The sequence below is a fragment of the Lichenostomus cassidix genome, chromosome 15, assembly GCF_008360975.1.
Source record: "Lichenostomus cassidix isolate B80296 chromosome 15, HeHo_3.0, whole genome shotgun sequence".
NCBI classification, from domain to species: Eukaryota; Metazoa; Chordata; class Aves; order Passeriformes; family Meliphagidae; genus Lichenostomus; species Lichenostomus cassidix.
This window is the reverse complement of record NC_139496.1, coordinates 6,214,352-6,240,235: the sequence shown is the minus strand read 5'-3', so window position 1 is coordinate 6,240,235 and position 25,884 is coordinate 6,214,352. Positions and strand designations below refer to the sequence as shown.

General features: G+C 43.0%; 1 protein-coding gene across 24 annotated transcripts in view; it reads right to left on the bottom strand.

Moving 5' to 3' along the window:
• The window catches only part of FBRSL1 (fibrosin like 1), a 503,769-nt gene that overhangs the window by 355,514 nt on the left and 122,371 nt on the right, over positions 1-25,884 (bottom strand). For all 24 annotated transcript variants that reach the window (XM_085075748.1, XM_085075758.1, XM_085075756.1 and 21 more), the window contains exon 2: positions 13,213-13,413. In XM_085075748.1, the coding sequence (XP_084931874.1) occupies positions 13,213-13,413 (201 nt within the window). The remainder of the gene's footprint in view (positions 1-13,212; positions 13,414-25,884) is intronic.

Sequence of the window (25,884 nt, the reverse complement as noted above, 5' to 3'; positions counted from 1 at the left end):
TGATGATTAATAGCAGCATTAGATCATCCTCAGCAATTGCCAGAGCTTTCTGCGAGGTTCTTGCTGGATTAAATCATTGAATGGTGCTCAGCACCTCTAAGCAAGCTCTTGAAACCTGATGCTGGCATCCATCCTGGGCATCTGATCTGGCACATTCATCTGGCATGATGCAGGAATACTGACTTGGATGGAATCACTTCTCTCATGTGCTCCATCTGAACCAGCCCATTGTGCTCTGAGTCAGCTCTGAGCTGATGTGTCAGTGCTGCTTCCAAATCCAGACAAGCCTATGGATGCTGATGTTCCACAGCTTAAGGCTGCTCCCTTAAATCTTGCAAGACAAAGACTCCTACAGCAATGACCTTCTCCCTTCCTTCTTTAAGTTGAAAAAATAGTCTTGTATTTTCCTGCATGGTAACAAAATAACCATCATGAATCCTACTATTTTTCTTCTGTGTATTGCAATCATTTTAAGAAGAAACTAAAAATTATTTTCTCCCCATTACAGATAAACAACCACACAAAGGATGGCTAAGCAATTTACCCTCTTGCCCAATAACTAATAGTGCAACCTGGTAACATAAATCTTTTAAACTCAACAACTTCACTGACTAGTACTACTAGCAAGAACATGGCCTCGCCTCCTCCCCCACACAGAGTTATTTTTTGAGGAGGATGAGGAAGATGGTTTTTAAAATTATGCATCTACAGTTATCTGGAAACATAAAAAACCCCAGCAACTCAGCTGCTAAGTACCATCATGCTAGAGATCAAGATTCCTATTCAATACAGAAATAAAAGTCACATACAAGTTAATTCCTTACAGAGTGACTACCACGTGAAAGACACTATCTGACAATGAAAAAGAATGTATTACTTGTTTAATTTTTATTTTAACATATACAGTTCAGCACTGGAAACAGCTCATTTTCTGGATAGGTAGAAAGAAAAGGTTGACTTCTACTGATCAAATCCACATTCTGTCAGAACAAGCTTCAAGTCAACGAGTATGTCAATACTGAACCAGGAATTAACTAAGGGCTCCCATTTGTGTAGTTGTATTAACAGCCTTTGCTGCACAAAACAAGTGCAAAAGCCCTTAAGCTTTGTAGCAGGTTTAGCAGATCCACCTTAGGCCATTACAGCACATCTCCACAGGTCTCTGGACAGCAGGATACCCTCGATCAATGTGGGTCACATGCTGCTGAATGCTGCAAAAATCCCTCCTTTCTACATTCTGCAAATGAATACAGCTGAAGCAGTAGCAATTACTGTTATGACCTATGTAAGTTGCAGACATTCTGCCAAAATAAATAAATAATAACCATTAGGAAAATGAGCACATGATGCCACAGAAGGAAGCCTCTGGAATGATCAGAAATCCTATTTTGAGTCCCATTAATGGAGCACAACAAACATCTTAAAACAGCTTGTACACTTTATTTGTCTGGATCTATTAAAGTAAAAGAAACACATTTATTCTAGTGAAAGGAACTGGAATATGAAACTAGAAATCAGAGTAAACTTTGTAAGTGGGATTTGTGTAAATGCTTACGTGAACAAGGAGCACATTGCATCAACAAGTCACTGGGATTTAGGCTCTCAACTACCTGAAGCCTTATGGGGGCAATTTCACCCCCATCCAACCTAGCCTTGGACACCTCCAGGGATGGGGAAGCCACAACTTCTCAGGGCAACCTGTGCCAGGGTCTCACCACCCTCATAGTGAAGAAACTCCCAACACAGTTTATCCCCTTCTGTGGTTTTTTTTTATGTCATAGGAAGAACACAAACACGTGTTCCGACTTCACAGGCACCAACTTTCAAGCCACTGAAACACTCTCGTAGAGAAATAATGATTTGTGATGACCAGTTATCATGAGACTGTAAATAAATTCTTATTCTTTAAGTACAGTGGCAGGTATCCACTGAGATCCAGAGTGGTGATAATTGTATGACTGAAGAAAAGTGAGGTAAAAAAAAAAAAATGCAATTCAAGCAGCTAGGACTTAAAAGCTGCTGGAATAAAAAAGGGTTTTTGAAAGAAATTTTTACAAAGCTACATGATAGCTGGATGAACTCAAAGCACTATAAAAATAGCCAATTCCTGAAAATTATTATTTACCTGTTTTTTGGGTCAGTAAATCCCCTACTACCTACCAAAATGTCTGTTTTTGGCTCTGCCTTAGGCTTATGCCTATTTGAGGTGACCCAAGCCTGTCAGACAGCAATTCAATACTAAATAACACACACCCCCCCCCCCACCTCAAAAAAAACCCCACCAGCACCCACAAAAAAACCCACCACAAAACATACTGGGTTTTTTTTGTCTGGGACAATGCAGACTTTATTACATCTGCTATTACAACGTGCCTATAACAATGTTCTCTAACAAGCAGCCCTAAGGTCAAATATGTTTCTTGATCAATTTACTAGAGGTCCCTGGTGCTGCTGCGGCGGGTAGACTGTCTGGGGAAAAAAATAATCCCTTTATTCCTTTGCTTCACTATAAGGAAAAAAAAGCTGTCACAAAGACATTTTACTTCTCCCTCTGCTCTTGACAAGTCAGGTAAACAGGGAGGGAATACCCAGCTGCAAAGGGCTGTAAGAGAGCAGCATTTGTACAGGCAAATAAAACCACAGTGATTATTTACCGAGCTACTCAACACGGCAGGATGATTCAGAACAAGGCTAAGGGGATTGGGAAGATGTCTTAGCAAAACACCTGCAGGATTTTGCATGTGAACAAATAAAAGGCACTCTGGATGTGAGTGTCGTGTGGTCATCTCTGTATAGGAATTCAACAGTTCACTACATTGCTGCAGTCAAAGAACTCTGACAAGCAGTGACACTAATTCAGAGATGCTCTGAGCAGCAGAGTCATCACATTAACCTCTCCTAGTTTTCTCAGTAAAGCTGTGACTGTTTGTCTGGTTTTGCTCAACACACCAGTATCAACCATTAAGTAATAACTCTACCCAGAAAAGCAGATTTGACACTGGCAGACTTAATACAGAAATCACTTCAGGCTTGCATCAAGCAGCAGGGAAGGAGTTAATCTCATTGACCACAATGCTGAGTACCACTCTTACTCATGCCTGACTGCATGACTTTTGTTTTGTATGTTGTGATTTATTTAATTTCACTCTGCTTGAAGGTTTTAGTCACAGACTGGCACCGACATTAGCAGGAACTGTCCCATTCAGCCCCCCAGCCTGGAGTGAGTCTGCAGCTCCACGTGCCTCCAGTTATTCATAGATGATTCCAGGGATTGCCTTTGCTTATTGCCTATGGCTGATTCCCATCCCTTCTGAACAAACATGCTTAATTCCTGCAAACAGCCCCTTTAAAAGACACCACCCTCAAAAGAAAAAAAAAAAATACCCTTTGCTAATGGCCTATAATGGGTCTAAATAAAGCCTGAGCTGTTCCTTACTCATGCATAACTTCATTGCTTCTATTCCCTTCACACCCTGCCCGGTTGGCATAATTTGCAGAAGAGTTTTAGCATGGACAATTGAAACACCCACATGCTGCCTGAACTAAAAAGCTTAATCCTAGAGCTCCTTTCTTCCTGTGTGATAGCTAAACGTGGCTTTTATTTTGATAACAGAGGTCCCATCTGCACTGCCGGTTTCAACCCATGCAGGCTGAACTCCAACCACATCCCCGCACAGATTAGGGCAGCATCTCTCCCCACACAATGGCTAGAGAAGGCTTAAAATCTGGCACAACTCCAACCCTTACATTTTATATCCCCAGAATAGAATTCCCCCTAAATTAGCGGACTCCACATATAAAAACCCCTAAGTCACCACACGTGGTATTTAATTATCACACACCTTGGTGTGGTCCAAAATCAGGACAGAGATAAAGGATGAGCACGGGCCACAAAGAAAAGTTGCCAGCTCCTTCCAAGACCACGCATTCCCACCCAGGTGCCATGCCCTGAAACAATTTTAATCCATCTTTCTCTTTAAGCAGAGACAGCACTGCCACTGACGATGATACGACAGTGACAAAGGAGGGCTGAAATTCAGACCCAAATTGTTATTCCCCTCAGCTAGGCAGTTATGCACAAGAAACACTGCTTGTAAACACTTCTTTGTCAAACACTCAATTACAAGCTGCTTTATGAACAAAATGAGGCAGTCGCAAGGAAAGCGAGAGACGAAAACGGGGAAGCAATCTCCAGTGGCTCACAGCCATCACACCACCATGGCCAGGAATGCTCTGGGTCACACTGCCAGCCCCTCTTACACAGGACATGGACACATGGTGGGGAAACACCAAATCCAGAATGCAGAACAGGGCTTGGGTTTTGAGGACCTCAGCTTTGTTCTGCTGTTATGGTTATTTCTTATGCGGTAAGGAAAGAGTAACTGGTTTATTTTTATATCGTTGGTTTTTGCAGGCTGAACCAGGAAGAAAAAGAGCACATGTACAAATGTGGAACAAGTTCAAAGCCCTCAATTCAGGCAACACTTGCAATATGAGTCTCTTTCTTTGTGTCATCCCCATTTACACCTTTATACGCTGAAATTGCTCCATATGAGCTAAAAAATAACTGGAAACTGGAACATTCATTTTTTTCACATTAAAGCTGCAGATGCACTCCACACAATGTCCAGCTGAGCTACCTCCATCTTCAATCCTAAAAGGACTAAAGCCCTAACTCCAAAGAGATACTTCTGACTGACACTACAGCCAATAAATGTCATGTCAAATAATAAAATATTGCCCTATGACCACTCAAAAGTTTTGAGAAGCAACAGAAAGACAACTTTATGAGATCTAGTACCACATTCCAGGAGGCTGCAGTGTTACAGCATCACAGGGCTATTTATCATGGCACTGTTATTCAAGCTGCCCTGGACAGCACTCACTATTTGATCCATTACCTTGTTCTTGGATTCTTTTAGCAATATTATTCCAGTGGATAAGATTTCCCCTGGAAAGAGTTTTTTCCTTGTTTTTACTATTCAGTAATTTACTACTACTGTGCTCCTTTCCCTAGAGCTGAAACCCTTTAGCCAGAAGAAAGGGGAATGTGGAAGAAAGGGTGAAGATGAAAGATTTGTTTTTAAATTAAAACACCTGCATGTATTTACTTAATTGACTTTAGACACCAACATTCAGAATTCAGCAGCTACCCAAAAAATACTTTGCTTTGTAATCTCAACAATTCCAAATGCAAGAAACAAAACTGAGAGGAAGCTACCAGAAAGAGGAAAAAAAAGCCCAAACTTTTGTATGTAACAGTAGTAAGAGTTTACAAGTATAATTCCTGAACTTAATATATTCAATCTTGCTAGGACTTTTTAAAAATAAATTAATTTTAAAGCTCAACTCCAGAAAAATGTTAAAATCAATTTAGAGTGCTAGTAGCTGGAAAAACCTACACACAGACAGAACACATTTCAACTCTTGAGTTAGAAGATACATACCCAACTATATCTTAAGACTCTCTCAATCAGTAAGTTTGGAAGAGCTTTAAATCTGTCACAAACCCCTGCTGGCTTTGTTTAAGTTTCTTTTAGACAAAACATTAGAAAAAATAGATTGATTTTGCCAAAACAATTGTGCAGTGGCATTCACCTGAATAGCTACTAATAACCTGCTTGAAGGAAAAATACAAGTGCTTATTTTACCTAAGAGATGTCTTCAAACCAAAAATATGCTCACTCAAGCTGTGTATATTCTCAACAGCTCACGTAAACCATCCATCAGGCAGAAGTATGAAAATTATCTCCCTTAAGAATCCACACAGAAAGAGGCTGAGGGATGTGGATAACACTGCCCGAGGCTGCAGTTTGTGAGGCGAGAGCAACTGAGAGGTGGAAAACAGCATCATCTTTGATATGCTTCCACGAGGAGAGCCAAGTGAGCTGGACCAGTGCCACTGAATGACTTCAGGCAAAGACTGGCAGCTGCCAAAGCAATCCTGCTACAGCTCCTGGCACACTGGGTATCCCAGCAGTCTCCTGAAGAAGCTGAGATCCACGGCCAGCAGTGAGCAAGGACAAGTTTTGCATGAGGGAAGTAACAGTACTTCATGAAGAAGGTATTTATCCTGCCTCAACCACAAGTGACATTGGGATGCCATTTTGTTTGTTTTAAATCAGCTCAGATTTAGACAGGAATGGTGCAGATGGTTTAGTTATTATACTGGTAAGTGTGCTAGGAGAATATTGGCTGTCTGCATCTACTGTGCTTATTTCACACCAATAAAAATACCTGTGATCACCCCAAATATCACTGCAGACATGTGGTGCAAGCACAGGAACAGAGGCTACAATTAGGTAACAGATCCCAGCTTCTTCTGCAAAGTTAGCTAAAATATTGGGCAGCTAGTGCTAAAATCAAGATGAAATAACCATTTAGACGCTTCTTGTCCAAATCAGAACAATAACATCCAAAAAGACTGTGGCCTCTTCAGAGTTCTAGCCCCTCCTGCAGCACCCACATTGAACCCAGGAATAAGGTCTCTGTATATCCCACTGGACACCTGGAACACGTCCTGTCTCACAGCTATGAAGACACGAAAAATAAAAAACTCCAGCCAGGGCTCTGAATTTATTCAAATAGCTCACACTACTCCATTTTTCAACTTGCTAAAATCACAAGATACAGTAGAAGTGCTCTATCTTGGTACATTCTCCAAAAGAAATATACAAATAAAACAAAATAGTGAGAGGAAGTAAGAAGGAAGAGAAAGAGGACTTGGTGCATTGTGTCAACCAATTAAATTCAACAGAGAAAAAGATACAACTGGTTATAGCTTCCTGTAAATTACTTCATGTAATTAAATCCCCTTCTCTAAATTACAGACCATTTAGCTCTTCTTTTATAACAATGTAACCAGTGACCACCAACAACCTTTTTTATAGCATCTAATGTCACATAAGTTGTTAGCAATGAAATTTCCTTTTTATTTCTCCCTTTCAAAAGAAGCTGCTGTAATGAGATTCATTCACAGTTACTTACAGACTGTCACCGAGAAGAGAGGATCGCTTTGTTTCCCTTTATTTTGCTCCTGTCTGAAGCTATATTTAAGCAAATGTGACCTAAAGTCCTTATCCATCATCTAAATGCAGGCAGAGAAGTTAAAGGTGACCAGCAAGAGTTTTAAAACATGTAGCTTATAGCTGGTTTGATTCTCCACATACATACATCACTTTCATATGCTGTACCACTGTGGCTTAACCACCTTCCTTCCACTCGAATTTTCTGACCTCTCTTAACTTGGAAACCACCAGGAACATCAGCTAGAGACTTGTTTGCAAGCTGCTGTTTGCTGGGGACAAGTCCTGCCTGATGGGAGCTGCTCTGAGCTTGCTCTGACGCCCAGGAACAATTGCCGCCCAAGCAAAGCCCATGGCAGTGAAGTGCTGCCCAGGTGAGCCAGCCCTGCCCAGCCCTGCCCTGCCCAGCCGCACCACGGAGCTGCACTCAGGGGCAGCTGAGCCTCTCTGGGAGATCACAAGAGGTCCACAAAAGCAGGGACAAGTGGGGCACATGGAGCAACAAAACCGGCAAGGGAGGGTCAGCTACAAAAGGGGAACCCACTGGTCCAGACAAGCATTTCACTACTCAGTGAAAAAGACAAAGGCACATTCTCTTACATACAGCACTTTCAGCAGCCAAAACATATTTACATTACCCTGTTCAGAAAATAACATTTGCAGTGTAGTAAAATCCAGCATATGCTTCTGTTTCATTCTTCAGCATTAGTCTAAAAGTAGTTGGACACCCCACAATTCTAATAAGTATGATCTCTTCAATTTATGTTTCCCTCCCAGAACTGCAGGTTTTGAAATACATTTTTTCTGGGTTGAGCAAAGGCTGCCTCCTCTGTCACAGTTCCCGGAGGGTTTCTAGCACTATTTTGCACTACACCTGAAGCAGCGTGTTACAGGAATCTGTTATGGAACCCATGCTCTTCAAAGGTAGCTGCAATCCCATGATGAAGTTGCCTGTGCCCCAGCTATAATGCAGACTTTAATGGTCTGATGTTGGTACAGCATTCTAAACAAGCTACACACACTGCAAAGTTCTCCCTCTGCTGCAGAGCAGGCTCTGCAGCCACTTCAAGAATCTCGATGAATTCTTGGATAAATTAGCAAAAACAACAGCGCTTCTCTGTAATAGCAGGGTTTCATTTGGGAAATAAACATCCACTTTTTATTTACAAAGGATTTTTCCTCCTCCTGCCACTGCTGTGCTATGCCCACTGCTTCCCTCTACTTTGATTCGGAAAACAGAATACCAAGTGCCTAACCAGGACTTAAAGCAGATTTTTAAATTAGTTCCTGACAGTGCAAACAGATTGCTATTGATTGAAATGAGGCTGATTTTAGGCCTCGGATTAGCAAACCTAATGCCTCAATGCTGTGTTGCCCATTTCAGTACTTTGCACCGCTGCTCCCCAGTGGTTTCCCAGGCAGCTGTGGAGTCTCTGCAGTTGCAGATTAGCGTGAGAGAGCAGGGCAGGGCCATCTGTGGCTGCGCCTGCAGCCCTGCTCAGCCGGAACAAGGACCTCCTCCCGAATCCCCGGGGCCAGGACCCTGCTCTACTCCCTCGTTAGGAGCTCTGCAGCCAGCCAGGCTGTTTCTAAGTTCAGGAGGGAGCCGCGTTTGGGAAGGCTTTGCTGGAGCCCAGCACCACAACTCGCCAAGCCCAGAGACCTCCACTGCCACCAGCGGCCACGCTGGATGGAATCAAAGCACCAGGGGAAGCCAAATCCCGGCTTTCCAGACAGCCTGGCCAAAGGCTGGGGCAGAGGAGGTAAGGACACTACTTTATCAGCCCTACTCTCCCAGCCAACGCGAATGCCTACTTAAAAATAATCAGTGCAGAGCTTTCATGTCCAAATTGTATACTCTGGTACTTACAAAGGTAGAAATGGATACTGCTTTTAAGCAACATTTTGGTGATTAAAAGAAAATGGTCTTTTTTCCTTTAGCTTTGTTGTTTAGTTTCAAAGAACGTTTAAATAACAATATCTGCTAACAAAAAGGGTAACATCAATTAGAAACAAAAAGAAACTAGTTTGTATAATTTCAGTGTTCAAAAGCAGTGAAATGCAAACACCAAAGCAGCACACACCAAACCAAACCAATCCCCAAAACCCACATTAAAGGCAACATTTCTTTTTTTTTCTTGTAAGCTCACTGCCTAGAATTCATTGGGTTTTAGTAGCCTGAGATACTGAAGGTAACAGAGTAAGTTACTGTTACATCTAGACACTCCTAGACACAATTCAGCTTCCAAATGCAACATTATTAAGACATGGACGGACAGGCATATCCATGTCCTCTGACTAAAGACAAAGACTCCAAAGGTGGTTTCTCAGACTCACTCTCTTACGTGGCTGCTGAACCTCAGCTAAGAGAGGGACATTTCAGCCTCTGAACTCTGCACCACTAAGCACACACTGCCTCCAGCCCACCAGTGGCTTCAAATCCAAGCTTTCCATTTACTATTTATCATTATCTGGAAAAATACAATTAAAACTCAAGCAGCTACATGTTCCTATTGCCCAACCATCAGCATGTGCAATATGATGCCACAGGAAATTTTCCACACAAACTATTTCATTATCCAGATGACTTTCCAGACAGTTTCTCTCTATCCTGGGAAAGGTCCCACAGTCTTTCAGTACCACCACCACAAACAAATGGGGCCAAGGGTACATAAATGGTTTGAAAAGGAGCTATCAATTTTCACCTAGACATCAGAAGAAACAAAGTGCATCCTGGATGGAAAAAATGACTTAGTGTATCACCTTTAGCTCGGATCAGCAGTAACCCAGAGCACAGCTCTCCTGGCAGGGCAGGGAGGGTGTTATATCCATTAATGAATGTTGGATAACGAGATGATGAGCATCACAGAAAAACCACATGAATTGGTAATCAAACTTGTTAATGCAATTTAGCAGTTCCAGTCCAGCAAGAGCCACAGCAACAAGATACGTTAATCACCAATAGAGCTCAGCAGTTTGAGGAAGGCTGAGGAGTGAATGAGACTCAGGAATTAGCTGCGCTTTCCCTCCCTCCAGGAAGATCTGCCGAAGTCACAGAGATGTCACACCTCCAGAGCAACACGACCGTGTTAGCTTCCTTGCCCTCTCCTCCCATGCTCCAAACCCAGCACGCTATTTATGAGCACTAAATACGTGCTGCACCACCCTGTTCTCCTCAGCTTCTCTGAGACTCTTCCTCATCTCGGGTGATTTAAACAGTGGGTGAGAAAAGGAAGGAGGAGGTGTAAGACACTAATCTTCGTGACAAATGACTATTTGCAGAACAGTGTGTTATTACAGCCGCACTTAACATCTAAATATATTCAACACACCGTGATGCTCCCAAGCTGACTAAACAGAGAGCTTGAGGTTAAGCTAACTGGAAATACCAACAACACTTTCCTGCTAGCCCCAACTCTTTTCAGAAGGTGGTCATGGTACAGAAAGGGCAATGGGTCCTGAAGCCCAGAAAAAAAAAGAAAGAAAAACCAAAACCCCAACTATTCTACATCTTCAGTGCTCAGACATTCAGAGGAATTGATGATTACAAGAGGTTTTGTTGATCCCCATTGTAGGACAGCAGTTTTAAGTCAGCACCTTTCCCTGTGTACATGTGCTGAGAGCAGCCCCAAATCCTGATAAATCTTAGACCAAACCACCTACAATTATTTGAAATGCGTTTTTCTCCCTCTGCTGAGTTAGAGCAAGAGATAAATGCGTTTGAATTATTTTTATACATAGTTGGGAGTAACAGGCTGGAAAGGGCAGATTGGTTCTTGCAGCCCCTCTCCCCATAGCCTGAGGTACAGAACAACCAAATATTCAGGAGCAATAGCAATCTGGATGCTTTGTCAAATTGAGTGAAGTATAAATCTAATTTTCTAAACAAAGCAGACAACCTGGCACTGAAATCAGCTTACCACTTTGCACCTCTCTACAAGGATTAGCAGAATGCCGTAATTATAATGCCCAATTTGATTTATTAGAGGAGGCTGTGTTGAAAAGATGACAATTCAGTAGCATTGTAGAGAAAAGGGATGAGAGTATAAGGAAAGCTTCAAATTGAACAGTAATTTCTGAGCAACATTTCAATATAATTAGCATTAATTACAGTAAGCTATCCAAATCAGGTATAAACCTATGTTTAATAACCCTGAGATGCAAAAATCACCCCCCAAATTCCAGGAAATTTAATATTACAGCCAATTTGTCTAGACAGCTTGGCAGGAAATGCCAGAATTCTAGGTGTGAACTTTGTGGTTATTAAAAAGAAGGAAAAATTATTGAACTTGTCTATATTATTTGCATAATTAGTCTAAACTAAGAATAGCCTAGTTTATGTAGCTTAGATTTTGCTGCTACTTTCATCTACCTACAGAACTCCAAACCTGTCTGGTTTTCACAACTGTATCAGCTAGGATAATAGTAGGTATTTAAAAAAACCTCCCTTTCCAACAAGAGATGAATTTTAAGTGTGACTTCTTTAAAGCAGCACAGTGTATTAATGAGCCACTCATCACAGGTTTTATTTCATACTCTTTGTGCAAGCTCCTCACTCTTTTTAGAGTTTGTTACTTATCCTTGCAGGTTAAAAAAAAAAGATTAAACTATGAAAGTTGAATTCAGGTTTTATAAATGTGGCAGCAAATCCCCTATTTAATCACTGATGGCAGCCAAATACAGAAGAAAAAGATGACTATGTTCTCATTTTTAAAAGCTGAAATACCAATAAACTAAATATTTGGTAAATTAAGGCAGCAGAGTATGAGAGAAATCAGAGTCTGCCAGTGCAATAAAATCTCTTACCCCAGAGGCTTTTATTGAAGTGTCACAAAATCCTTAGTGGACACAACTATGTGAAACTGAGTTTTAAACTTCATGTAGAAGATGTCACTATTAACAACCTTTTCCTCCTGCAGGAAGAGGGAACCTCCCCACTGTCTCACACATCCACAACTATGCAAATCCCCATCATGCACTGAATTTCCCGCAGTGTAATTTTAGACATGAAGAAACAACTTTAACCAGAGCATGAGAAATTCCAACTTAAAATGCAATGAGCCCTTCTAAACCAGTATACTAAACATCATCCCAAAAGACTGTATGCAGTGGAGAAGTTACAGGGCAGGGTTACGTGAGATAACCTTCACCATTTTTTCAACTCCTAAAATCCTGCAACTCTGAAAAAACATTTCCAGTAACTGGACAATTCAATCTTTGGCTGTCTGGCACACACAGGATTAGTTTCACGGAACAGAAGGTGCGCTTGGGTTAAACAGCTCTTTTCCTGCTGGAGAAATGGAGAATAAAAACCACTTTTTCATCACAGTGTGCTTCTTAGCTTGGAACAAATGCTGGAAGGTCAAGTACACTGCTGTTTCCACTGGCTGCCACTTGGCACCCTGTTAAGGACAACTGGGAAAGTGTCCATGCAGAGATGCTGCTGTACCATGGGGATGCCAAACAATGAATGCACACTAAGTCACTAACAAATCTCCCTGCTGAGCAGCAGTTCAGTGATAAAGAGCCTGCCAGCCACAGAGCCTTTTCCTTGTCACCTGCCCCACTGTACACACTGTGGCTCAGATGGGATTCTCCACAATCAGCCCCTCCAGCATGACAACTCTTAATTCATTCATGTGCTCTCATATTTTAGAAGGGTACAGAGAAAATACTGCCCAGAACCCAACTTCCTCCAAAATGACTTTCCACTTCTAAGACACCTGAATAGTCTCTCCTCCTCAACATACTGTTTTGGGGGTAAGTGAAACTTGGTTCATGAGATGGACATATCCATGCTTGCAACTTCCAGGTGCACATTGCCCAGCACACATTCTCCAAGGGAGGTTATGATCTGATTGATGATTTCTATTTGTGTCCAAGACCCTAAGAGCCACAAATCTGTGATACAAATCACTGCACCATCTCAAAGCTGCAGGATACGAGATATCTGCTCCTTCCTTCCTACACTATGCAGTACACCTGGCTTCCACTTCAGCCTACAGAACCTGCCCTCAACACACGATCTGTGCACTTGGCTGCGAGTCTTCTAAGAGGCATCGTTTTCACCAGCACAGGTTAGCAGAGAAGCCATTTACATTGACAACCTCACCTACCAGCAAGGACAACATTTCACTAGGGCCAATGCCACAAAAGAGTCGTTTCAGAGGAGAAGGAATTTCCCTACCTGTTTGGATAGCTTCAAGGGGAGTTTCTTCTTCATCCGTTCCTTGCCTCTTTCTGCCTCTCTCTCAGAGCTCCCCGCATCATTGTTATGGCCATTTTCACTTGGCTCAGCAGATACACAGTTTTCAGATTCTCTAGGTTTCTTGCCTGGATGCCTCTCCCATTTCTCCTTCCGCTCCTGAGGCTTTAGCGACATGTCCTTCTGTAAAGGGGATAAAAAAAAAGAATGGTAAGTTCTTTAAGTTCTTTGAGGCTACCTTTAAGCATCAAGCTGTATACATATCGAATAAAAACACAAACAAGACAGTATGTTTCTTCCAGAGATGACTTAGGATGAATAATTAGACATGCACAATGCAAACAGTAATTTTAGATTAGATTAGGATGAATGCTCTCCAGGCTATGTGTTTGATTAATTTCAGTGATGCTGGAACTGGTTAAGAAAATGAGTTCACTTCAGATTAATTCAAAAACCATACGTCAACAGCATGTGAACAAATCATGATCCTGAAGGGAAGCCTTAAACCGCTCAACTGAAACAGAGGTGGATTTTATTTTGTTTCTGATCTCAGAACGCAACACATCAGACCCCCTTTGGGGCTGACAGTCTCTGATTCACAGCAGCATTCATATGGAGAAAGGCACTTCTAAAGCCCTACCATGCATTCCCTGAGCCACAGAGATCAATGGGATCCAAACACACAACAGAGGTTGAACACTTCTAAGTGTTAAGTGTCTGCCCTGAACCAGGGCTGTAACATACAATCTGAGCACAGTTTAAAAGCGGGTATGTCATGTCATAATGATTAACATTGCAAGTGAGATCAGAGAAGGGAATTACTCCTGCTATCCCTGGCATCTCTGAGGACTGAAAGCTCAATTCCCAGACAATGTACCAAACTCTCTCTCTACACACACTGCATGGAAAAGGAGTTGAAGAAATAATATGCCAAATCACTATGACATTAGGTCACTACAGCTAGATAAATTTTTCCCTTATGTCTCTTATTAACTGCTCAAGGATAAAAACTGAATTCTTGTGGGAATGTCATGCAGAATATCTATTCCAATTGTTTTTTTATGTGACGTAAATATATCAGATTAGGAAATACCTTAAAAGCACTGTTTACTATGCAAAAATTTGTCAACTTTAGCCACAGATATTTTACTAGATTTTTCACTTTTGACTCAAGAAGTTACGTCACTGATATTGGTATGCTACAAATGGAGATCACAACACAACTGCTCACATCAATGCACACACCTTCAGTACTGCAAAAGAGCTCATGAAAATCATTAGCTCTCTAGTCTCTCAAAAACTGAAGCCCAACAAAAAAAGAAAATTAGGAACTGGAATGAAATGCCCTGCTGATTGCTCCAGATTACTTCCTCCCCCTCTCCTTTAATTAGTGAATTGACTGCCTCAGTGTGCAACATCCTGATTCCACTCCAAATCACTCACTTGTTTAGAGTTACCCTTCCCTGGGAAGCGAGATGATGCACTGGCACTTTAGGGTCACAGAGGCATTGAAATCAGAACCATGGCAGTAAGAGACTTACAGCTGTTCCTAATTCCCACTCAGGCTCCCAGACAATCAACCAGCACCCAACCTCTGTACACCTTGCACAGGGGTGCTGTGGCTGGAGGCTCCTCTTAGAGCACACACAGATATAGAAAGTTGCAAAACCCCTGAAGATACAACCCTTCCACCAAAATTAAAATAACTCTCACTGTCCTGGAGACACAGAACACACCAGAACACAGCTCAGATTGCCAAGTCCATAACCAGTGAAAGAGCAAGGAAAAGACATGTTTGGCATTATTCTTCACGAATGATAAGGAATATAAATTACTGTTTAGTGTTGCTGTAGTGCTGCTAAACACTATGAATTAGTGGGTAGCTGTTTCATTTGGTTTTTAGTTTAAAGATAACACTTTAAAGCAGCAGTTCAAGATGCCAATTAAAGAAGGTCATATTGTACTGTTTACTGGGAAGCTACTGAGATAAAAATCAAAATGCTAATCTTCAGTAATTAGTCAAAAACTAGTAACATGGAATGACATCTGCTAACTGGTATTCGGCCAAACATTAGAAATAGAAATCACCACAAACGCGCAATTCTCCATAGAGCCAGACGCAGCTTGTGATGTAACAGCAGGTGCATGGAAGATGCTGCATGGGCAGGACAATGCCACCACCTGAGAGCACCAGCAAGTCATGCACTCCTGGCTTGAGGTGCAATATTCACTTCTAAGGAGGCCTTCAAAGCCAAGAAATTATCATTTTGGTTTAAACACTAACTGGTTTCGCATAGTGATTGGGCCTCTGTTAATGCTTTAGGGAAAGTCTTCCCTCAGTACCCACAGGACATTCACTGCAGGTTTTCAGATGATTCCTTTTACCACGTAACTGGTGTGGAAATCTGTGGGTTTTTTCTCCTTGCTGAATCCTGCAAAATTCCCTACTTCAAAATGCAGCCTTTTATCCCTATTTTGTCTGGAGATTTAAGGTCTGTCTCATCACTGAGCTACCAGCAAAATTAATTCAGGAAATACAGTTATAGCTGGATCAAAGCCAAGGAAATAATTCATTCATTTGTAGTGCCACTTGCATCCAAGAATCTCAAGCACTTTCCAAACAGCTGTGAATTAAACCCTAAGGCTGAGGCTGCTCCTGCCTCCAGCAGGAGGACAGCAAAGGGAGGCCTGGGGCAGCCATGGGGACACAGCCACATTTGTCAGCCCATGACAAGAAAACTCACTCCCCAGTCCTGCTCCTCACTGCTGCAGCAGAGGACACAGCTCACAGGACTGTTTTCAGGGATGGCAGGACACTGAACTCAGCATGTCCTTGCTGACAGAGGGTGACAGCAGGGTGTTCTCCAGGCTGCTAAATGCAGACCTCTGCAGCCTCAGGCAGGGAGCAGGAGGGGGCTAATGGGGTTTCTGTTCTTGCCTCCTTTGTTTCCTTTCTATTTGCTCTACTAAAAGAGCCTTCCAGTGATTGCTCTTTTACTAAAGTTTATGACCTCCAAGTTGGGGACCTCACTTAGCACAAGAGCTTACTATTTTGGGACGTGCATCTGTGCTTGTGCACAGGCAATTGCTGGAAAATTTAAGTACATCCAGAATACACACTACATCACAAGAGTGGACGTTTATTGATGCACCTTGACTGACTTCAATGCAGAAATCCCAGCCTGCAGGTGAGACTGGCCTCCTGACAAACTGCCCCACTGGAGCATTCCCTCTAGCAAGCCCAGAGCAGCAGATACTTTCACTGTCTGCACATCATGTAAAGCCTAGGGATTCACACAGTGACAGTATCTGAAGTCACACCCCAAAGTGAAAAGGTCTCCACATCAGCCTTGTGGTTTCTGCCCAAACCAGGAGTCTGCAAACCTGACCACCTTTGCTGCCACAAGTCCAGCAAATCCCATTCTCCAGGGAAGGCTGGTGGATCCAGGCCCATTCTCTCTTCTCAGCTCCAGAAAGGAGATTACTAAATCTTTTCCAGAATATAGAGAACTGTTTTGTTCCTTACCACACACATTGCTTCCAGCACTGTCTCCTACCTGTCCTCACTTTGGAATTTCTCTCACACCTTCCAGGGCAGGCTACAGCCTCTCCATCTGCAGCCCCTTGTCTGTCTGGGCTACAGACGGAGAGCAGATGGTTCTAATTGGCTGCACAGTTACAGATAAGGAAGAATTAGGCCTTTCTTCAGACCCTCTTTCCTGGCAGTTACTCCATGAAACATACAGATTCTATCTCCCTATTTGTTTATTTGGATGTACAGACACCAAAGAACACTTCAACTGAAAATGAGATTGTGGTGCCTCCTCCAGCTCCCCCTGAAATATTTCATACATCAGCAGCTGTGAGGATCCACTGACAAAGACCCTGGCAAAAGCTGGCAACCCAAGTATGTAACCAAGGCTCTGCAACAGATTTTGGGAGTCCACAATACAAACCTTTGTGTATTTTTTTCCATCACTATTCAGCCCAAGCTAGTTAAAGTTATGCAACTGCACCTCTGCTTGCAGCAGATCTGGCAGGAACCCTTAATCACTCAGAATTTTCCTTCCCAAAAAGCCATTTTTCTTCTGTCACCAAGGCACAGCTGCAATCTCCAAAGACACTCAAGGTACACACTGCTCAGTTTATAAGTAAAGCTGGGAATAATGCGAGTGCACAGCCCTCAGCTCTGGAATGAGAATGTTCTTACCCCTAAAATGCCACAGCAAGAGACTTCCACACAATGGACTCCACACATTGTCTGTTTGATCAGGAAATAATGATCAGCCCTGGAGGAGCTTGGCACAAGCTGACATCCCACAGCCATCCGCTGGCTGAAGTTATCTCTGCCTGTTTGCTCAGCCCAGCTCAAACTCAGCCTTAATCCTCTGAATTTACACAGCTCTGAGATCTCAGAGAGCATGCAGGGGAAGGCTGTGGTTGTAAATACCTTTCATACACAGGGAACACTTTAAGAACCTGAAGAAAATGTCCAAAACCCACACAGCTAGATGAAAACCCTCGAGGGTGCTGCTGGGATGCAGAGGGCAAAAATAACACCTACAGATAATAAAATAACTATCCTTAGCCCTCAAGCATCAGTTCGAAATGCAGCCCTGGTGCAAATCAAGTCCATTACAATCCCTCATCCCCAGGGCCCATCGGACACTGCAAGGCTCAACTAAGCACTGGTTACACTCCATTCCTGCCAGACTGCCTCTGCCAGCTTCAGAAGATTATATGGGCTGATTTCCCAGAAGGGAAACAGCCTCCAGCTTCTCTCTCCACAGCAGCATTTATTTTTTAAGTTGGGGAATGTGAAATATCCTCCTGAACATCAAGTAGGAGAAGGATCCACACAAAGGAAATAAAAACTCTGCTGTTTCTGAAACTGACCCTACTTGTCCCTGTTTCTGCCTCCAGTTTCTCTCAAAAAATTGCAATGGAAAAGCCCCCTGAGCACCATCTATCCTTATATCAACTTTATCATGCAATTAGCAGGAGGATTGTCAAATGGGTTTGTTTAATAGTTCAGTGAGAGGTCCTGGCTCAGAAAGTACCTGAAACAGATTTATTTTTTATTAGGGTAGTTTTAAAATATTCCTATTGACCTGATACTCAGTTTATAGAAAAAGCACCACAGAAACAATTGCTGACAATGTTCTCAAGGTTTCTAAGTGGACAAAGCACATTACAAATACAGACAAGAACACTCCTAATACAAACCTACTGTCCATTTATTTGCATAAAGGGGACACAGGAGGCAGTAATTCAAATGGAAAGATAATATTGGAGATATACATGAGAAATGCACATAAAAGACTAACTTTAAAGCATGGATTTGAAGATGGATCCATAGAGAGAGAGAAACCACTGCAAGAACAGGAGCCAGCACAAGAAGAAATGAATAGCCAACAGGCAAATGAAATTAGGTGAATAATAAGGAAAGAAAAAAAGATATAAAAAAGGACCACTGAAGGGTATCAAGCAGGACCACACCGAGGTGACTGAATTTGAACTCAGCATGGTGAAGAGGCAGCAAACAAAACTGGAGATCTCAAAAATGAGTGGAAGCACATTTAACAGTGGGAGAGGGGAGAGCTGTGGGGCAGAGTTTGCTCACAGTGAGTGCAGCCAGGGAAAGGGTGGAAGGAGGGCTGACCCACAGCTCAGCACTATGGCTCCTTGCTGGAACCCCCCTGACAAGAGGCCAGCCTGATTCACTCTCCCAGAGCCCAGGGCACTTTGGGAAGCAGTCTGCTGGCATGTCCAGCCAGACGGCTCAATTTCCACCAATGGGGAAGTTCTCACTTCTCCTGTAATAGAACACACACTTGTTTGTTTTACTTCACAGCCCTCTGTTTGCCCCCACTGCAAACATAACGCAAGCCCCCCTGCCCCTCAGCCAAAGACAGAAAAGCGGTTTTAAAAAGCAGAAACAAGAGTCTGGATTTGAAGTGACTTTCTTGCTTTGACCCTACATTCAAGCAACGCAATCAATATCAATTAAAATGATTGCAAATGAAATCCTTGCTTGTTTAACCTTGGACTGCAATTCTCCTTTCACAGCTGACATATTCCAGATGAGTTCGGGTCCTGCTTTTTAAAATGCATCACATTTGCTCTGACCCTGTCACGTGTTTAGCTCAAGAATAAGATGACTTTTTGACAAGACAGCTTTGGAAATGTTAAGACATTTGAAGCTGACACTGGTTTCCAGGTTTATGATACATGATTTAACTTAAAAATACAAGTGGATGAACCAAGAAACTCACTGTAATTGAAACACTCAAATTTATTACCAGAGGCTACGTTCCTGTCACCTATGAATAGGTGAAGAGCAAGCTGCCATACTCTGCTGAACACCCACTTGTTATGTCTCCCAAAGAATTAAGACCTTTGTTTCTAGGACCTCAAAGACATAGTACCAAGCAGAGAAAGCTTGGACAAATGTTGCTTCCACACAACACAGTCAAAAACTACCAAAAGGAAAGTCAGTTCCCTTGACTTTTAAATGCATTTCAATCCAAACTGAATTTACAAGGCTTTGATTGCGCTTTTTGCCTGCACGAGACCTGAATAAATAATGACATAGTGCTGAGCAGTAATAGTTTTTAAAAACTGGCAAGAAAGGGGGTGATACTGTTCCCTTCCTTTTCAATTACTCAAGGAAAAACCTAGTCCTCTCCCTCCACAGTAGCAGCAAATACTTGGAAACAGAGTGTTTAACAGTCATTTAGGGGACAATAAAAGGAAGAATGCACATATAGAACACATTCACTTCAGTAAGGGGTCAAGGAAATCCGCAGGAATGTGAGCATATGGCTGCCCATGTTTTTTGTATAAGCCCTTCTCCACCATCACCCGTGGGGGAGGTGGCTACACAAAATCTCCTGTTTTAAGTCACACTCCACAAGCTCCACAGGCAGCCAGCCGTGACTTTCTCCCTCTCCTCCAATTTCCTCCTCAGAGCCTGCAGGTGCCTCACTGCAGAGAACTGCACCCGTCTTCCTCGCTGCCTACTTACAGACACTGCACAGCTATTAGAACTCCCACAGGTGCTTGCTGTCCATCAGAAAGGAAATGATCGCATTTTAAGCCATCAGTATTTCCTCTAGTGATGGCAGTAAATGCCCGACGAGTGCTCACAGAATTACTGTCAGCGGAAAGTGTGTCAGAGAGCAAGGGAGCTTAAATGATTGAAGGGAAGCTGGGGCACCATTTCCAGGTAGATGAAATGAAGCATATTGCAAGCACAGCCTGCCCAGCTTTTACAGGCTGCAGGAGTGCTGAGAGTTGCTGCTGCTCATGCACCACAAGGCCACCCTGCCCATCTTTCACTGCAGATAAAAGGTACATTTTGGCTGAAGCTGCTTTCAGACAAGATTGGGAGCTCAGCCTGCCTGGTTTATGTCGTGTACAAAGGAGCTGGCAAGAGCTTGTGCCTGTCAGACAGCAGCTATCCCAGCTGATTTGATGCCTGCACTGCTGGGTGCCAATGCTGAGCACAGAGCATGTCCCTCCTGCAAACTCCCATCCTCCTGGCAGCTCCTTCCCAAGGGAATTATTAGAATGGCAGCAGCACCACAACACTGCCCAGCACCCCACAAGCAACAGACTAAGCATAAACAAGCTCATCTTGAAGAACAAGACCAGGGGCTATCAATCTCAACTAACTTCCAAAGGTAATCAGCAAGTAAGCAAGTGACACAGTCAGGCACACACTTCAGGTCCAGTGTTTTGGGAAGACATTCCTCAAGTGTGCCAATATCCAAGGACACTGCTGAGCCCAAGCTGCTGATAGCCAGCAACCACAAGCTTCTTGACAGAGCAGCCTTTAAACACTTAATCTGGACTAATTTCCTTCTCCCCAGATTATTCAAACAGGCACTCCCTGAATTCAAACAGCTCCCATCGAGTGGCAGAACTAGGACCTGAAGAAGCTTCCTCAGCCTGATGTGGCCATTTCATCACTCATTTCCAATCTTGCTAGGAAGATAACCCCCAGTACCCAGCTGGCCCAAAGCTGCTCAGGAAAAAGGCATGAGGATCCTACCAGCACAAACTGTTATGGCAGCTGGATGCTTTCATCATGACCAGTTTTCAGCTAAACTAGTCAGACAAAAACAGAAACACAGTGTAGAGTAAAAATGCCTCCAGCCTATTTATTACTATAGACAGGAATGCTTAGAAATACTACCTCTCTCTTTAAAATTAATAACAAAAGGAGAAGACACAACTGTTTGTACCTCTGCTGAGAGGGGCATGTCATGCTTCCATGAGCTGGACTCTGGAAATGGAGTAGAGCCAGGCTGAGGCTGGGCAGATGGACTGGACACATGGCTCATTTACCAAAGGCAGGGGCCTGAATTGCTCTCCTCCATCTATACTTCTGCATTTCAAGTTTTGATTGTCACAGTGTGAAATACACAACCACCACAATATGATTGTACTGATTACTGTGTTAGTAGCTTCATACTGAAACTGAAGAGATAGAGCTATAACCTTAGGTAGCTTGGTCACGACTTCAAGAACCTCAGCCTGACTTCTTAAGTAATTCAAAGCTTCCACCCACTAAATATAAAGTATTTCTCTACTTTTTAGGATTCTACCACATGCTCACTTCATGGTACACGCTTTTAAAACACAGCCATGAAAAACGTACTGCTTTTAAGGCAATAGCACCTCCAGCACGAAAGCTCCAGACGAATCTCCCACATGGTGACAGCCTCAAACACATTCATTCTACAAGTAACTGCAGACGTTTTGAGACTCTGCTTCCAGCCTACACTCTTTATTCCCACCTTGCCAGGAAGGAAGGGTGCTGTTCCCAGCGCTGCTGCAGAACAGAGGGGTGAATGTTCCTCAGCTCCAGCAGAGCAGGCTGAGAGCTCCACTTCAGCTGCAGCTTGACACAGGCTGCACAAAGCCAGCGAACGCTGCGCCAAGAGCGACGAACGCTCACAAACTCACTCCTGCCAATGGCTTCTGCAGGGGTGAGAGTCTCCAGAAATAAAAACAGCCATATCCTGATCCCTGGTGCTGTGTTATAAATTAATTTATGTTTAAACACCACGACACTAGAGGCATTTTTTACCAACTCCACAGTTGCCCTCAGTGGTAGGCAACGATTTTCAGTTCAGCTGTCATGAGCTCAAGAATGTGTATTCAATAATTAGTCCTCTGGTAGTTTCTTCTGGCTGGGAAACAAACGACGAGAAATATAAATGGTTCAACAAGAAGAAATATGTAGAAGCCAGCCTTCTCCAGAAACAGCTGCCCATAGCACATTACTGCAACCTAAGGGGGAAGCTCTGCGCAGGATGACTTCTAGCAGGAGAGAAATGCCTTTCTGAATATCTAAATGTCGCATGCACTAATGAAAAGCCCAGGATGGTGCATCTGCGCCACTCTGGCCACCCCTGCTCCTCCTCACATGCTGCTGGAGAGATGCACTGTGCAGTGCAGGCCTGCAGCTGTCAGTCTGGACAGCAGTGATCTTCTCCTACATCCAGGGCTGAGCACACCACGTGTTCCTGAGCGGCTCTTCCATAACTGGTTTGCTTGAACAAACAACAAGAAACCAAATGTTTCAGTATGTCCTCAGGGCTTCCTAGAATAGTTTCAAATATTCTGATATCTGTGGCAAGAGCAAAACATTCATCTATATCCTAGGCAATTGCTGAGAAATGGGAAACCTACACTAGAGTAGCAGGCAATTTTAATGTATTCTATGTTACAAAACATTTTCAGTCAGAGAGCTCAAAGGTCATTAATAGATTTTCATATGTTTACAGACAGCAGCAATTTCAAGCTCTGTAATTTTAAAACTGCATGTCAGTCTCTCAACTTCCAGCTGTTATTTTAACATTAGATAATGAACACAATGCAAAGGTTACACATTCACTTGAACCAGCTTATGCAGTAGGATCCAGTCACACAAATAATTATTAAATTCTAATTACACATATATTATCACTCTTATTAGAATAGCAGGGCAAATCCTCTTTTATAGAGAGATCAACAGTTTAGAAAGAGGCCAGGAAGGTTATTCTTTTAATGTTACAGAGCTGCTCTTCTCTCTGCCCCCATCACCTCAAGCACTGCTGATTTATGAGCCTCAGAAACAACACCTTGTTAACACCTCACCAGTCAGTGCACATCCAGCCACCAGCTCCTGTTTTGCTTAAGTCCTTTATAGATCCCTAACACAGACATTGATGCCTACTTAAAATATTCATCCTTGATCAGAGGGACAAAAAAGCATCCTGTCTAAATATGCTGTTTTTTCTTTACACAGCTGCTTTGAAACTGAGAAGACACCCTCCAAAACTTCAAGATTTCTCCAAAGGAGAGTGGTGTTATCTGAGCTAAAGCTTTGCAAGACATCAGGGTCCCATACTATAGATTTTTATTTTATTGTAATTTTAGAGCAGAAGAAATAATTGTAATTATCTGATCTGACTCTTTTATTAAGCAGCCAGATAAGCAAAGTCGCCCAACTGTGGTCTTAGGGAAATTTTGGATGTGCACTAGCAAACTATCCTCTTATCACATAAGAAAATCAGCAAATTATGTTTTGCTCACCTCCCTCATTTTTTTCCCCTCTCTATTCCCAGGCAGTGCAAAATGTTACTCGCTCTGGTTTATTCTGCCCCAATCCAGCTGTCAGTCACACAGCATGTAACCTCAATGGGAATTGAAGAATCTCATCCCTAAGATTTAGCTTTGAAGCAGGACAGACCAGCAATGTCCCTTTGTGCGACTGAGGTCTCCTGCAGTGACAGCAACGCTACCCTGGCAAAGTGATGTCTCTCTAATCCCCAGTGCATCCTTAGCCAGCCATGAATTTCACACTGGGAAATTCCATGCTTTGACATTAAATAATTCCAGCTGGGATTTTCAAAGGATAAGAGATAGGAGTCCAATCCCATCACATTCCAATAGGAAGCCCTTAAGGTTTGGTTTATTTTCTTTTTAAGAAGGAAACCCATATTTCATTCTCATTTCCAGCCCCATTTCCTCTGGGACATGAAATTGAAAGCAAGAAATGGAGGGCAAGTGCAGTGCTAATGGGAGGAGAGACTTCTGAGGGAGTGACAAACGACACCAGCAATTCCTGGCTACATCAGCTTGAAATGGGTGATATGAGGAGGAACAGATAAATCAGCACATCCATTACTGTTCCTGAGGAAAAAGAGACTTTGTACTTTGCCTGGTTAGTCTCTTGCCAGGAAGGAACAAGTAACCAAGCAAACACCCAACCAGGAGAGCAGACAATTAAAGGGTAAAAGCGAACAGACCCAGCAAGCTGCAGAGAGGAGAACATGTGCAGAATGGGAATGATGTGATCCACTCATCCAAGCATGTCAAATACGGCCTGAGGCAGGCAGAGCTGCCAGGACAACGACCCACTGCAGTGACAGAGCTCGGCAGAGCAGGTGCTGTCACTCACTCCACGCTCTCTCACCAAATCCAGAGCCAGTACTCCAAGTTTTCATCAGCTTTGACACCCTCTCTCCACTGTATTTAGAGGACCCCAGTCTTCCACTAAACGAGAGGCGCTACGCTGGGTCTCTTTGCAACCATTTACTCAATTCCCATGCTAAATTACAAGTTTCTCCTAATGCTTAGCTTTCAGATACAGAAACATCTACCTAAACTTCCCAGACCTGAAACTGAAGGCTGGCTGGCTTGTAGGACTATTTTCTTCCTGTTTGGAATAAGACTTTGCCAGTCAGAGACTAGAGAAAGGGGCGTTGATGCAAAGTTTTCCATTTGCTGGTAGCCCTCAACTTTGAAACACAATAGGGAATTAAAACATGACACAGAACAGCAAGTTTCATCCCTGCTGACCCATTCAAGTGCTCTTAGCTAATTTGAACATCTGATTCTTGCACATTTCTGAGAGTTCAACTTTGCCTCTAATTCACTGTTCACAGCACCTTGTCAACAGTAAACATCACAGAGCAAGAAATACAGATGCAGCACACAGCATTTATTTGTTCAAACAGGCATAACCCTTTGGCAAGAACCAAAAAACCTAGTCAATGTGAGAAGGGTTAAGACAGAACAGATGCAACCAGAGACTCTGGGGAACAGCCTGTGTGGAAGCAGGATTTCTTGTGATTACTTCTGTCTTGCAGCTCTTAATAACCCACATCACAGCTGACATCTCCACCAGCTCTCTGCCTTCCTTATGTAGATAACCAGAAACAGAAAAGCTGACATGGCAATTATATTGTTCATATACACACACACACTGCCTAACTAACAACTCTGTTGCTTGTGCTGCTGTAGGGAACAAGCACATCTCATGTGAGATACTGGTCTTAAAGTTGTTTTTAAAAGTGCTCATAAAAGTAGGCAAAAGTTGCAGCAGGACTCAAATGCACAACGACACAAAACTTTTGAGATGAGAAATATCTATAAAAGCATTTTGCATTCCTGTTTGTTAATAAAGCTCTAATTTCCATCACAGTTGTAACCCAGGGGACTCTTGCTGCCCAGCTATTCCCACAGCACATCACAGCCCAGCAGCAGCATTCAGGCATGAGTGAGGAGACTCTGGTCAGCAGAGCAGGGAGATGCTGGGGTGCAGCAGGCCAGTGTCCCCTCTGCCACCTCCATCTCGGGATGCTGTTGCTAAGAGAC